Source organism: Leucopleurus acutus, assembly GCF_964270905.1.
Source record: "Leucopleurus acutus genome assembly, chromosome: 10".
Lineage (NCBI taxonomy): Eukaryota > Metazoa > Chordata > Mammalia > Artiodactyla > Delphinidae > Leucopleurus > Leucopleurus acutus.
In genome coordinates, this window is record NC_139153.1 from 83,703,640 (window position 1) to 83,719,453 (window position 15,814).

A 15,814-nucleotide genomic window follows, 5' to 3' on the forward strand; every position below is an offset into this window, starting at 1 on the left:
GCAAAGATCTCTTGAAAAAAAAAAAAAAAAGAAAAGAAAAACATGAACAGGCCAGTAGAAAAATTGGCCAAGGACCTAAGTTGGCATTTACAGAACACAAATATTGATAGACAAAAATGACTGTTAAAAAGTATTCAAATTTACTACTTAAAGAATTTATATTAAAACAATAATGAGATTTAAAAAATCTTTTCCATTACTAAAGACAAAAAAATCGATAATATTCAATATTAGAAAGTGTGTGGAAATAGAGGCACTGTTAGTTGTATATTTTTGGAAGACATCTTAAAATTAATATGTCTGTACTCCTTGATCCAGCAACTTAGCTTCTTTGAATTATCCATAGAAAATACTTATACAAATGTTTGAAAATGTGTACAAAGAGACATTTTTTATTTAAATGGGGAAACTTGAATATCCAGCATTTGGGAATTTAAATTTCTATATACCCAATCACTTTTTAAAAAATTTTATTTTATTTATTTTGCTGCGTTGGGTCTTCGTTGCTGCACGTGGGCTTTTCTCTGCTTGCGGTGAGCCGGGGCTACTCTTCGTTCTGGTGTGCAGGCTTCTCACTGTGGTGGATTCTCTTGTTGGGAGCACAGGCTCTAGGCATGTGGGCTTCAGTAGTTGTGGCTCATGGGCTCTAGAGCGCAGGCTCAGTAGTTGTGGCACACGGGCTTAGTTGTCTTGCGGCCTGTGAGATTTTCCTGGACCAGGACTCGAACCCACATCTCCTGCATTGGCAGGCAGATTCTTTTTTTTTTTTTTTTTTTGCGGTACGCGGGCCTCTCACTGCTGTGGCCTCTCCCGTTGCGGAGCACAGGCTCCGGACGCGCAGGCTCAGCGGCCATGGCTCACGGGCCCAGCCGCTCCGCGGCATGTGGGATCTTCCCAGACCGGGGCACGAACCTGTGTCCCCTGCCTCGGCAGGCGGACTCTCAACCACTGCGCCACCAGGGAAGCCCGGCAGGCAGATTCTTAACCACTGTGCCACCAGGGAAGCCCTTATACCCTCATCATTTTTAAAACTAAAAACTATAAGATGCCAAAGACATACTGAGTAAAAAAAGTAAATTACAAAACAGTATGATATGATCATTTTTGTAAAATAATCATCTTAAAATGTGTTCTCAGTGATTATCACTTGGGGTAAACTTACAGAGAACTTGCATTTTATACATTATATATTTCTGTTAAGGTTTAATTTTTATAAAAACTTAATACTGGTATAAATAGAAAAAGATAATTGCTTTAAAACCCTATTTATTCTTCACAACTTACAAACAATTTTCCTGTTTGGAGAATGTCATCAATATCTCTTTTCTCTCTCTGAAATTCTTTGTCTGACAAGTCATCCTGTAAAAGAGTATAACTCCTTTAAGATGAAAATCAGATCTAACTTCCCTGTGCTTCAGGCAAATATAAGTGATCAAGTAAACATGGGTGGAACATTTAGAAAGCGTAGAAATGAGTGACTTTCATGTAAGCTTTAGAAAACTCTCCTCTCTGGGGAGAAACATTTAGACAAAGGATAACCCCTGTTCTTCTTTCACTAGAATTACATGATGGAAAGCCAAAGCCCTTTCCCTTGACTGGCATAATATGTCCCTCATAGCCAACTGAGCAAGTAAAACATCTAGAAAATGCTTAACTATTTCCTGTTCCCCCTTTAGTGCACGGTGCACTATTAGCATGTTTCTCCCTTCTTATATAGTGCCTTGTTGTATCAAATTCTCTTACCAGGTTTTCAAACACAAACCTTGCTAGAGGCCATGAACATACTGAGTAGCCCAGAGTATTCTTCAGGTACCCCTGGCTTTAGTCACTCGTCAACTTCAGAGAATCAACACACCAGCGCCTTGGAGCACCAGCTGTGGTAACTTGAGTGGTTGAACACCAGACAAAATGAGGCTTCCAACCACTGTCACAGATCCTGTTAAAATCCTGGCTCTGCCCTTGGCTTAGGTATGTCCTTCCTCTACTTGGATAAAGCCTCTCTGACCTCTTTACTAAGGCATAAGCAGACAGTCTATGTATGACAAGGAGAGTCCTCTTTTCTCCCCCTCTAGTTATATCTTCCAAAACTACCAAGAAACAAAGCAAAGCAAAACAAAAACCCAGAAAAAACACTAGTGGACAATTTAAAAAAATATCAGCACTTGGTAGATGTATATACTCACTTGCTTTCATTATTTCAACAGAGAGAAAATAAATGAACTAAGAATTCAACTCAAGAAATCAGAAAAAGAATGAGAAATTCCCAAGGAAAAGGTTAGAAAAGAAAAATAAAAGTAAATGAATTAAAAATAGAAAAAGTCATGTTAATAAATAAATCCAAGAATGAAATCTTTGTAAATGAGCCCATAAAAACAACAAACCTATGGTAAATCCAAGTGAGAGAAGAAAATTAAGTTATCAGTGACAAATAATAGCAGATGAGGTAAGTATGCTACGAAAATTTTAAAAAATCTTAATGAAATTGATCGTTTTCTGGGAAAAAACCATTAGTTCCGAAATTCATTCAAGAAGTAGAAAAATCTAAAAAAACCAATCCTAAAGGAAATAATTGAAAAAACTATCAAAGAATCATCTCCAGAAAGGCTCAGAAAATTCTGTAGCATTTTAATTTTTTAAAAGTATTTATTACATGTGTAGGATAAATTCTAAATTTTCCATTTGGAATATAAGACAAGTAGAAAGAAAAGAAGAGAATCGTTCCATTTTCATCACCTAAATACAGTCACTATTGACATTTTGTTGTCATTCCCTTCCAATTTTTGATATTTTTAATCTGTTTTACATAGTTGTGTGATTTTATTCTAAAAGCACTTTAACAGGCTATTTAACATTTTAATATAATAAAAACTTTTCATTTTATTACAAGCTTTTCATAAGAATAAATTATATGTAGACATTGAGATATAATAAATAGTGCTTATAGAAGAGATGGAAAGTTTACATGAGATATATATTGATAATAAGGTGCCTGGTATAGTGTGTGGGACACAGGGGTTCAACAGATGGTAGCTATTACTGTTATACTTTGCAAAGTGCTTTTCCTTTTGCATATATCATTATTTAATTTATAATGGATATTACTATCTCACAACATCATGCTTTTTCCTCTTTAGTGGAACAGGCAAGCCACATGCCTCGCAGAGAGAGGCCAAGAATATATTATTGCTCCTCAGGAGAATCCTTCTGCTTGTTTGGTTTTGCTAAGAAGGTAGAGTTCAGGCTGAGCAGAGTTCAACAAGTTGGGGCTTAGAGTGGTAAAGAGGGGCGTCCTGTGTCTCAACACTCAGAGACCCATGCAGGACCAGGATCCTGAGTGGTACATAGAGTAGTGAACTCAGGTTTGGGTTAGGATCTTTCATATGAGGGATTTGGCCTACATGGCATAGAAATAAAGGGTTGATTATTACTCTGAAGTCACTGGGAGGTTAACGACCAAAACATGGGCTCGAGCCTCTACAAACCCTCAACCTCCCCTTCATGTTTCTTTAAAGGTTGCTTTTTCATTTATTATGTTTTCACTACTTTTGCTTCCATTTCCTGTTTGAAGTTTGTTTTTCTGGCATCTCTGGTCTTTCCCTTTTCTCCCTAACTTCTCTTCACTTTTCTCCTCTCCTAGAGTTTATCCCCATCTTTCCATTTCTTAGCTGCTTTTTCTTTTCACTTCTGCCTACTCTCCCATTAAGGCCTCATCCCACTGCTTTCCCACAACTGCTCCTATTACTGAATGTTTCACATTTGAACGGTTCTCTTCCCCAAATGGTCTCTGCTTTTGGCCTTGTGTTTTTTCAATTTTTCCACTTAATGTTGACTCCCTTCATGTGTTTTTATGTTTTTCATCTCACCTGATTAACTGGTCTCTAAGAATTTGGTTAGAAGCTATTATAATTGACTTTCAATAGATTACCTATACATTCTATCTAAAGAAAATTTTAAAGTGGCTTTCCTCTACCTTCAGGTGCTCAAAAGTTACATTTTAGAATTTATTATTTAATCTAAATCTTCAAACTGTTGCTAGCAGAAAACCCTTTCTTCAGAGAAATCTTATTTAGAGGCCAATATTTAAAACGAATTAAAATGAAGCTGTTTCAGTGGTGAGGGACCTAGAGCCCTGAAGCCTCTCTGAGAAACCCTTAGGGCAGGGGCAGGGTTCACACAGACAAAATGAATTAAGGGGGGGATATAAGACAGTAGGAATCTGTGTGGCAGTGGGGACCATGTCCAACTAGACAACAGTGATAATCAGCTCCAGTCAGTTGTTCCCACATGGGAATGTGGTGCTCAGGGTTGCCACATCATGCATTTTTGTAAGAGAATCTGGAAAGTCAGACTTTATGTGAACTTAAGTAGTTGCAATAATTTTATATCACCAAAAAAACTTTGTGAGAAAAATGCATGTGCAGGCCAACTACAGCCCATTGGCCTGTTTGCCCTCTCTGGTTTAAGATGTGAAAGGTCACTGGGAAATTGCATGGTAAATCTTCTTGCTCTACTGCCACTAACCCATCCTACCCGTGCAAATCATAGTTCATTCCAATATTACAAAATGGCTTTTGTATTGCACAATGTTTTAGTGTATGTAATTGATTGGTTAATGTATTTTATCAAGTTAACCAAAAATTCATGGTTTTTTAAAAAAAATGCAGATCAGATGTTAATTCTAAATTTACACTTTAGACAAGATTATTATTCCAACTCCAAAGAAAACGGGAGAATAAAAAGGGAAAGGGAAAAGAAACAGTAGTAATCTCTAAAATCTTGTTATTTGTCTAACAGACCATTTAGATTGCCTGAGCCACTTGCTTCAGAGAAGAAAAGTTTGAGAATATGGAATGAGCCCTTCCAAAGTCCCAGTTCATCACATGATGTGCTTAGTGGCAGAACCATCACAATGTCTTGCTTGGTAAGCTGTCAGGTGTCTGCCTATTTCAGCCTCTATAAGTATTTTCAAATGACTGCTGAAATTGCAATAGTGATCACAGAGTTCCCTACATCTAGCTGTGCTTTTCTGATGATGTCCCACAGGAATGGACATAGACGGAAAATTCTACATCACTCTTGACATCGCCAGGGCTTCTCTCCAGTGTGGATTTGCTGATGTTCAATGAAGTGTGAGCTCTGCCAGAAACCTTTTCCACACACATCACATTCATAGACCTTCTCTCCAGTGTGGATTCTTCGGTGTCCCAGAAGATGTGAGCTATAGCTGAAAGCTTTCCCACACACATCACACTCATAGGGCCTCTCTTCACTGTGGATTCGCTGGTGTCCAACAAGAGCTGAACTATGACTGAAAGCCTTTCCACACTCATCACATTCATATGGTTTCTCCCCACTGTGGATTCTCTGGTGACGGAAGAGGCCTGAACTCTGACTGAAGCTTTTCCCACACTCACTACACTGGTATGGCTTCTCTCCAGTATGGACTCTCTGATGTTGTATCAGATGTGAGCTCAGAGAGAAAGCTTTCCCGCAGTCATTACACTGCTATGGTTTCTCTCCTGTGTGGGTCCTTTGGTGTTGAATAAGGCCTGAGCTGTAATGAAAAGCTTTCACACTCATTACATTGGAAAGGTTTTTCTCCAGTGTGGGTCCTTTGATGCTGAACAAAGTGTAAACTGTAATAAAAGGCTTTTCCACACTCATCACACTGATACGGTTTTAATTGGCTATGTATTCTCTGAAGGTCAGTAAGCTGTGAGCTCTGAATGAAAGTTTTGCCACATACATTACATGAACAGGGTCTCTCTCCAGTGTGGATTCTTTTATGACTAATGAGGCTTGAGTTTTGAGTGAATCTTTTTCCACATTCATCACATTTATATCTTCTGTCATTTGAAGTGTTTCTCTGATATCTTTCTGTCCATCCTTCATGTTCTTGGGTTTCTCCACATTCAAGAGCCTCTCCATTGATTTGGTCTGATAACTTTTCTTGGGATTCCATATCTACAGTAAGCTTCTGCTTTTGAACCAATTATTCTTTCTCAATTCATATCACATCATCCGAAATAAAAAATACAGTATTCAAATGTCACTGAATATACAGGAAATAAAATGAAACACTTATACTAGAAGTACACAGCTTCAATATACCAACAAAATGGTTTTACAGCATTTGAGGAGGAAATTGGGAGATGGCAAAGGAAGAGAGAACTAGCAGTGGCTGGACTGGGAGGGGGTGATTCAAGAAAAGAGTGGAGAAAAATCAGGGAGGATTAAGAATGGTCCAATGAACAAGCATCATAAACAACAGAAGAAGACCTAAGATAAGAATGGGTTCAACAGGAAGGCCAAAAGTTGAGTAGAGAGGGATGAAAGAACAGAAACTGTGGGAGGAACAAAACGAAACAGGAAGCTGACAGTGGCAGGTACCAAGTTGGGAGTCATGAAACAGTTCTGTGCAGGTTGCTCTGAAGGCCTCTGGGATCAGCCACAGAGAAGTATCACATTTGTAAACAGGCAGGACATAGAGATTAGAGTCTAGACACAGGGGGTAAAAGAGGATGTTCTCATGTGGGGACAGACAGAAATTGCTTTAGCTCCCAGAGACATTACTACTCTTCTTGCAAAGAACACTGGAAATCTGTCAAACCTGAAGCTACATTCTGTGGGTCATTCGAGATTTCCCAGGAAACCAGTACTAGCACAGAGAAGGTTCTTTAGCAGACCCTAGACTCCCATCTGACCTCATCCAAGGAAAGCATGATTCCATAATTCCTCTGCCTTTCTTTCCTACAGAGGTTCCTTTGAGCAGAGTCCTGACACCCCCCACTCTTCCAGGGTGGGAGATGTGGCCACTTCCATAATGATCAACAGTTTCTGAGAAAAAGTGAGATTGTCCCATTCAAGCCATGTTCTCCCTGAAGTAATCACATTTTTAGGACCCAGAGTAAAGGGCAGAATTTATAACCATGTAGAAATAATGCAGGGAAAAGTGGTTTGCTTTGTGTTATAAAAGATATTAAATGGGAGAAAAAAGGGAAAGACTACTATGGAGCCAGTTGAAGATCTAGGATGTAGTACAAGTCAGACCTAACTCTAAGCAGAAGCACTGGGCTGACTGTGCCAAAATGCGTTGCCTAGACTCTGGGATGAGGGGTGAGAAGGAGCCATGGTCAAACAGCACATTCCAGACTTCTGAGAGTGCGGATGAGGGAAGAAGCTCACTGGCAGTCTGCCTGAGAAAAGTGACAGCCACTTCTGGGTCCTGGAGCTCCCATTCTGTGAAGGGCAGAAACCCAGAGATAAGGCAGAGCTGAGAAAGAATGTTGCCAAGAGTGAGAGAAGCCTTTCCTCGGGGTTTCCTTTTAGGACAGGAACCTGCAATAATTTCCTCACCTAACCAGCTTGCCACTATGGTAAAAAACCCTCATTGTTAGTGGTTTATATAAGGTTATCTTAAAGTATTTAGGTGCTTTAAAACTTTAATTTATGTTACAGTTACCTTAGATATATCTGTGTAGAATTTAAAGGCAAATTACACAAAGAGATGCATTTATGCAAGAACATAGTCTTTTAGAGCCATTAGCAAATAAAAAATGGCTACTGCAGATGGGTTACAAAGCAGCATTGCACATATAATAGAACTAAAATCCGTATCAGCATGAGAAAAAAATTTATGGATTAATATAATAAAGTACAGCACAGAAACTCAATTTCTAACTGTCTAAAACAGGTTGGGGGCTTCCCTGGTGGCGCAGTGGTTGAGAATCTGCCTGCTAATGCAGGGGACACGGGTTCGAGCCCTGGTCTGGGAAGATCCCACATGCCGCGGAGCAACTAGGCCCGTGAGCCACAACTACTGAGCCTGCGCGTCTGGAGCCTGTACTCCTCAACAAGAGAGGCCGCGACAGTGAGAGGCCCGCACACCGCGATGAAGAGTGGCCCCCGCTCGCCGCAACTGGAGAAAGCCCTCGCACAGAAATGAAGACCCAGACAGCCTAAAATAAATAAATAAATAAATTTTAAAAAGGTTGGGGAAAATGGTATACTTCTAGCCAGGATGGCGCCATGAGTTCACACTTCAGCTCTAAATACACTGAGTAAAAAATAAAAATAAATCTAAAAACCCATCTGTGCTAAAAAGTAAGATAAACATCTCTGCGGACCAGAATGGAAACAAAAATACACAACGGTGGCTACAGTTGAAGCTGTGGGTCTGCTGGGCCCCAGAGAGTGACTGAAATCTTAGTCCCAGAGGAAAATGGGGACCTAAAATTACTTCCTGAAAGGAGTAGCACCAGCTTACTGCTTGATGCCAGAGGCTGGGTGGGACACGCAGGTACACACATACACAAGCACACAGACACATACAGAGAAAGATACAACTCTGACCAAGAACCAGGTCAAGCCACCTGGAAGCCTGTGACTACACTGGTGATATTTGTATATGACATGAAACAGGAGCCCTAAAACCTGCTTCCAGGGGGCCAAGTAACAGTAACAACAGAATAGCTAAACATGGAAGCAGACGATGTTAAACAGATCAGAAAGAACTCAAAGTGAGCCTAGATATGAAAATTTCAGAATGAATGGAACACTAAGAAAGATGGTTCACAAAGTCAATTGGAACATGAATTCAATCCAGATGAAGTTATTTTCATCAAAAATCCTGAAAAATTAGTAGAATAAAGATACCTAAAAGAGCTAAATGATGACATACCATCCATGGCAAATAAGCATGGAATTATGAAATAAAATAAGCAAAAATGAAACAAAGATATGTGGTATAAAAACTGAATAGAAATTTTAGAAGTGGATAAACTAGAGACAGAATAAACTCAAAGATAACAGAAGAGGAATCCACTTGGATGTACCACAGAGAGACAAAGACATAAAATATGTGAAAAAGTGGCTAAATGAATAGATTGATAAGTAGGTTCTAATCAGTGTATTCTGGGAGCTCCAGAAGAAAATAATATAAGGAATTTTAAAAGCAGCACAATTTAAAGAATTAGTAGCTGAGAATTTTCCGAGAATTGAAGAAAAACGTGAGATCTTAGAGCAAAAGAGCATTTTCAGATGAAGCAAGACAAACAAAAATAAAACCCTATCAAGACACACTTTTTAATGAAAATTCAGATCATAAAGGTTAAGAGTAAATCTAAAAGCCACTAATGGATAAAGATGGAATCCCTAAAAAAATTTAAAAGGCAGTAAGACTGATAGTAACCTTTTAATAGCAAATAGAAGCTAGAAGACAGTGAAGTAGTATCTTCAAAATGCTGAGGAAAAAAAATTCTCAATTAGAATTTTACACTAGCTAAACCATGATTAAAAAGGAGGGAGGGCAAAATAAGGGTATTTTCCGACATGCAAAGACTAAGTCTACTACCCAAAGAATCTTGCTAAAATTATTATTATTTTAATTTTTGAATTTTATTTTATTTTATTTTTTATACAGCAGGTTCTTATTAGTCATCCATTTTATACACATCAGTGTATACATGTCAATCCCAATCTCCCAATTCATCACACTCCCACCCCCCACCACGGCTTTCCCCCCTTGGTGTCCATACGTTTGTTCTCTACATCTGTGTCTCTATTTTTGCCCTGCAAACCGGTTCATCTGTACCATTTTTCTAGGTTCCACATACATGCGTTAATATACGATATTTGTTTTTCTCTTTCTGACTTACTTCACTCTGTATGACAGTCTCTAGATCCATCCACGTCTCAACAAATGACTCAACAAAATAATTATTAAAGGATGAACTTCAACAAGAGTGAATCCAGAGAAAAGGTGCTGGCATACAAGAATGGTGCCTTAGAAATTGATAAAACATGTCAGAAAACTTAACTAACATCTTAGTATTAAAGAAAATGTCCATTTCACATTTAAAAAAGAAACTGGTTCCTAAGAATGACCAACTGTAATCAATGGAAGGAGCTTCAGACAAGTGAAGTGGAAATACAATATGCTAACTGCTGAGACAGGTATGCACAAGAGGTATCACATAACTCAAACATGTAGGAAAGTATCAAGAAAGGCTTCCTGAAGGAGGCGACAGCTGAGGTGAGTCTTGAAGAATAGCTCTGAGTTGGTTTGGCAGGCGAGTGGAGAAGGTATGGTCACAGGTGGTGTTTTATGAATCCAACAGGGTGGTGATGTGTGTGGCAGTGCAGTGAGGGTGGCTGGGAGAATGTTGAGTATATTAGCAAAACCCAAACATGTCATGGGTCTGATAGGACAGGGAAGGAAAGAGCACTGGGAGGAAAAAAATGGGCTAAATAACTAGAAATCTCCACTGAAGAACTGAAGAACAGAGTAGCAGGACAGAGAGAGCTAGAAGAGGAGGAAGTATGAGCAACAGCCTTCCTGATGTTCTCTGCCCAGTGAAATGCTACCGTTTTTTTTATGACCCAGTTCAAATCCCAGCCATTCTGCTACCACCAGGGCCTGAAGAAGTAGATTTCTTCTCCTAAGAACCTGATCTCCAATTTGGCACATAATCAATCATTCACTGTCTCAAATCAACAGCTATCGTTTTATGGATACTCAACCCCTTTAGGGCAGGGATCCTCAGAGAACCCAGAGCTAGGCTTACACACAGTGAAAGGTAAAGATTTACTGACTTCTTAACAGGACCCACAAAGCCCCCATTTTCTGGTTCCTGACCATCTTCTCTCTGCTACTCTGCCTGTCTCTCCACGTTCCAGTCACACTGGCCGTCTTTCAAACCCACCAATTTCTTTCACACTTGTTTTTGCACATGCTCTTTTGGCCTGGAATGCTTTCCCCTCTATTATTCACTTGGTTAATTCCTATTCTACTTTTAGGATTCAGTTACCATGTTATTTCCTCAAAGACACCTTCTCTGTCATCCCTCTCCCCCCATGCACAATCTATCATGGCACACTTATTTGTGTGGTTGTTTGTTTAATGCCTCTGTCGTCAGATTATTATAAGCTCCATGAAAACAAAGATCATGTCCACTTTGCTTATTTCACCTAGTGCCTTGCACAGTGCCTGGCATATAATAAGTACTCAATATACATCTGCTGAATGATGAATGATTCTAAGGTCTCCAGGCGAGCCATATGACCTAAGTGTCAATACTAACCACAATCCTGTTGCTGTAGAGCGTCCTGAGATTCACCCTTAAGCTGGATCTCCATGGGTTGAGGCTGGAGATATGTTGCTTTCTTAGCTGGGTCCAGAGGTACCGATGTCTCAGAAAGCACTTCCTGCGCACAGGCTTGGGTTGAAACCTGAGGACAAGCAAGCTCATTTAGGCATCTGAAGGGCCAACAGAGTAAATGATACCCAGAGACCCCACAAAGGACCAGCTTGGAAGCTCACTTCCAACTATCCCTCCGCTGAGCATAGGGCCCTTTCCTACCTGTTGTCCTGATTCATCCAGCTCCCTCTCCAGATCTTCCAGCATAGCTACCGCCTCCTCCCCACTCTCTGGTTGAGGCTCCTGTACCCAGTCCTGGAGCTCCTCAGGCAGGATGGTCAGGAACTGCTCCAGCACCAGCAAGTCCAACATCTGCTCCTTGGTGTGCATCTCAGGCCTTAACCACTCACAGCAGAACACCCAGAGCTGGCTCAAGGCCTCACGGGGCCCAGGAGTCTCCTTGTAGCAGAAATGTTGGAAGCGCTGGCAGAATAACTCCTGGTTGTTTTGGCTGCTCCCTTTTGTGCCAGATCTCTGACCCACAGCAGGCCCTTTTTTTTTTTTTTTTTTTTGCGGTACGCGGGCCTCTCTCACTGTTGTGGCCTCTCCCGTTGCGGAGCACAGGCTCCAGACGCGCAGGCTCAGCGGCCATGGCCCACGGGCCCAGCCGCTCCGCAGCATGTGGGATCCTCCCGGACGGGGGCACAAACCCGTGTCCCCCGCATCGGCAGGCGGACCCTCAACCACTGCACCACTAGGGAAGCCCAGCAGGCCCTTTTTTATTAGTTACTTCAAAGAGCCCTTTTGGCTCTTCAGGAACATCTGGAAGGAAAACAGCAGCTATTCCCACTCCAATGGGCCAAGAGGAGGATTGCTGATACGTGTTATCCTTTAGGGCACACTCCTAAGGTTACAGAAACCATAGTTAAAAAGATATGTATATGCAGGCTGATTCAATATTTGAGCTCACACACTAAGTCTAATCTTTCTGTTTTAGAAGAAAAAGGAGGCTCAATCCCAAATTAAAGAGAATTCAATAAAGAAAATTAAAAAAAATAAGTTTAAGGCAATTCAAACCTTTTTCCAAGTAGGAGAAGGGAAGTTTGTCAGGAGACTGCATTTTTGACAATACTGGGAATATTGTTGGATGCTTGCTTCCTCCAAATAACACCAAAACAATCAGTTGATAAGGCCAGCCCAAGTTTATTCTTAGAGAGTACTACTTGACAGAGTCTTAGTAGTGTCTCCCAGGGAAGAAGGCAAAGTCAGGATATTTATGAGGTTTTGGGGGCTTAAGGCAGATCTTTCAAAGCAGGATAAGGATTGGGCAAGGATCATGATACAATAGTTTAGGATTGATGGGCACAGCAAGGTGCAGAATTTGAGTTGACGGTTACAAAATGTCTAGATCCTATCCATTGAAAGTTGAACAGTTTGATGTTCACATAAATGGATTGAGGGGCAAGTTCTTGAAACAAATATAATTATCGGCAACTTTTACTTTCTAGGGCAAGAATTTCCTGGAATAGTAAAGGTATGTTGCTAAAGAAGTGGAATAGTGGAGTTACATTTAGGGAAGACAGTTGAACAGTCAAATTATGTTAGTGTAGGTAGTAGGCTGTGTGGGGGGTAGGTGGTTTCAGTTTTCCATGTAGCAACAGACTTAAGCAGGGCCTATGGGTTTGCAGAAATGTGGATTACCAACTAATTAGCATGGCAGGCAGTGGTTAAGGGCACGGGCTGTGGATTCCAAAAGACCTGGGCTTGAATCCGCTTTTCTTATGTGTGGTGGCTTAACATCTCTAAACTTCTGTTTTCCCCTCTGTAAAAATATCGTAGAGGTTTTTAAACGTTTTATTTTGAAATAATTTTAAACTTATAGAAAATTGCCAGAAAAAAGGTACAGAACAATCCCTATAACCTTCACCCAGCTTCCCCTAGTTAACATCTTACATAACCACAGCACAATTACAAAACCAGGAAAATAATGTTACAGTGCGATTAACTAAACGGCAGACCTTATTATGTAGGGTTATTTTGAGAATCAATTAAATTCAGTGCCTGGCACTTAGTAAGACCTCAGTTAGAGGGATGCAGTTACCACTGTGAATTGGTCATCCAGGTGCTGGCTCCAGGGATCACGCCTCGAGCTCAGGTACACTTCTAGGTTTCCGGGGACAGAATATAGGACGATGCAAGGAGGCCCTCTAGTGCCTTCTCTGTGCCTGGCATCTGTTACTCAATGAGCAACTTTCCAAAACACCTTCACCTTCCCGGCCCTAAAGGTTAATTTAGGGGATTCTAGACTGGGCTTGGAGAAAGATTGTTTTAGGAATCATTCAAGATAAAGGACATGGAGCCGCTTATACATGTCTTCCACTGGTTTGGATCTTCGAAAGAGTAAGACAATATAGTGAGTTGACCGGCTAGACTACAAACCCCGTTCTCATTTACCGCACTGGCACATCATTGTGACCAACCACTAGCCCAAGGCTCAGGAGGTGTCGGCTGTCTGTGTCCTTCAAGCCACAAGGACCTGGCAGACCACAAAAGGCTTCCGGGAGTAGGCGGCCACGTTGGACAAACGGGTGGTCAGAATAGAACTACTCGTGTTAGCGCCAGTAACCCAGGAGTGCGAGTCTTAGAAACGTTCTGGGGCGCCGGCCGCCAGCTGGGCCGGCTGCTGCGGGGTCTCCGCGGGCACTTCCAGCGCCGACTGACCAAGGAGGTGGCTCCTCCCACCCGCGCCCAGCCGACCTGGGGGTCCCGGGCCCCGACGGGGGTTCGTCTTCCTGCCAGTCTTACCAGCGCCCGGGGAAGGCGGCCCCCAGGACCTACCCAGCCTCTCGGAGCCCCAGACCTACAGGCGGCGGAAGTGCGTCCGCGAACCCGGCCCAGCCCTGCTCCTGCGCTTCCGCCGGCTTCGGGAAGGTCCGAGCCGTTTGGCTTGGCCGAGCGCCCCGTGCCTGCAGCGAGGTCTGCACATCAGGACGCGTAGGCCTGTGGGGTTTTGATTTGTAACTCGCCTCATCTTAAAAAGAGGGTCCGAGCGCCAGCTCCGCGTCGTTGAGTCCCTCCGCCCTCCCCCGAGCGGGGCAGCGGGCGGGGACTTTCCTAGGCGCGCTTCCCCTCCGAGCATCATTTCTCTAATTCCAGTTCACCGACCCCGAGTCCTCTTCCCCTCCCTGCCAACCTGCCTCCCTGGACAGCATCCCCCACTCCATCCCGACCCCCGTCAACCTGAATGTATTTACCAGGCAGGCACATCGCGCAACCAGAATGTGTCCGCAGTGTTCCCATCAGTACAGTCACTCCGTCTGGATCATAAATGCCCCGCAAAGAGAGGAAGGGAAAGGAGGAGGCTTAAGGCACGCTATGATGGGTGCGGCGCTGTGTGTTCTACTTACAACCTGGAAACACGCAAAAAGCTTAAGTGACCTGCCCAAGTTTGCACAGCCCAGGGACAGGATGCACCCCATGCATGTGTGACCAAGACCTGTCCTGGGATCCCTACAGCGTGGCCACAGTGAGAGAGACCACCACTGCTCAAGGTAAAATGACAATTTCCAGGCTTATCGTGTGTATTGACATTAAAATATGAGACTGCTGCAGGGTTCGGACACTATAAAAGTTTTCTTTAGGAAAATTAGAACCCCAGGTAGAGAATAGAGTCTTCTGGAAAAATTTAACAACTGATGGTCTGTAGCTTGTAAAGGACACTTCTACTCTGTAGGCTTTTTAAGTTGGTAAGTGGAGTGGGAAGCAGGTGTTGGGGAAGAAAAATTTTCCTTCTACCTTTCTAGGTTCTTTGGTTGGTCTTATAATTAAATTGACATAAAACAGATTATCAGAAGAAAAACAAATTTAATTTTTTATGTCTAGGAGCCCTGAAGAAAAGAGAGGCTTACATGCCATCCTGAGCTAATGAATGGGATAGGGGTCTGGGGCTTCAAAGGGGAGGAGGGTAATTAACAGGATGATAAGAAGAGCAGATGTTTGGTAATTAGATGTTTGCCCTGCCATGCAGATACGTCTTTTAAATGAAAAAAGTTATCTCTGTTAATAGCTCGTTTTCCAGCACAAGCCCCCAGTCTAAATTATTTCCGGTAGTTAAGAGAGAGGTAAAAGTTTTCCTGAGTCTGCTGGGTCCTGGTAGTTTTCAACTCAAAATAATCCACATTCCAAAGTGGAACATTTTTGGGTAGCCCATTCTGCTCCACTTCATACTCACTTTGCATCTTGCTGAACTCTTCATGAATTGTGGGTCCACTGGAATTTTGTGCTCATGAGGGATTACAAATGCTACACATGAACGGGGGCATATCCTCTGCTCAGGCACATGCTCTATTGTCCTATTTTACTTCACTTACAAAACACAATTTGAACGATAAAGTTAAGAATTTCAAGACTGTGACAACAGGGCATTAAACCAAGCTCTTGACCTTCTGAAAGCTGGACACTTCTGAGTGCGAAGGCACTGTGTGACTGCGTAAGTCACACATATTTGAAGCTAGCACTACCCATCTAACAGACTCAGTGGGGAACCTTACAAGGGAGGCAACTGTGGAGAAGCCTTCAAACAAACAGGTGATAAATGTGGGAAAATTTTCAGCTGGAATTCAAATCTTATCAAGCACAGGAGAAACCATACTGGAGAAAAAAACCTTGTAACTGTG

The 15,814-nt window shown here is 42.0% G+C and overlaps 1 protein-coding gene across 2 annotated transcripts; it reads right to left on the reverse strand.

Moving 5' to 3' along the window:
- Positions 1-2,626: 2,626 nt before the first annotated feature.
- On the reverse strand, positions 2,627-11,721 carry LOC309967304 (zinc finger and SCAN domain-containing protein 21-like). 2 transcript variants are annotated; one of them, XM_082847877.1, is made up of 3 exons: positions 11,361-11,721; positions 11,082-11,229; positions 2,627-6,001 (listed from the first exon to the last, which is right to left on the reverse strand). In XM_082847877.1, exons 1-3 carry the CDS (start codon positions 11,526-11,528, stop codon positions 5,913-5,915), a joined length of 405 nt encoding a protein of 134 aa, XP_082704003.1. In that variant the 5' UTR covers positions 11,529-11,721; the 3' UTR covers positions 2,627-5,912. The 2 variants fall into 2 exon arrangements, with proteins under 2 accessions (XP_082704003.1, XP_082704004.1); XM_082847878.1 differs by having other exon boundaries at positions 2,627-6,052.
- Between the last annotated feature and the right edge of the window lie 4,093 nt (positions 11,722-15,814).

Coding starts and splice junctions, on each gene's coding strand:
- LOC309967304 (XM_082847877.1), bottom strand. CDS start 11,528: ATGCACACCAAGGAGCAGATGTTGGACTTGCTGGTGCTGGAGCAGTTC. Junction 11,230..11,360: donor TGGATGAATCAGGACAACAG/GTAGGAAAGGGC, acceptor GCTTGTCCTCAG/GTTTCAACCCAAGCCTGTGC. Junction 6,002..11,081: donor TCTACAGCAACAGGATTGTG/GTTAGTATTGAC, acceptor ATATGAATTGAG/AAAGAATAATTGGTTCAAAA.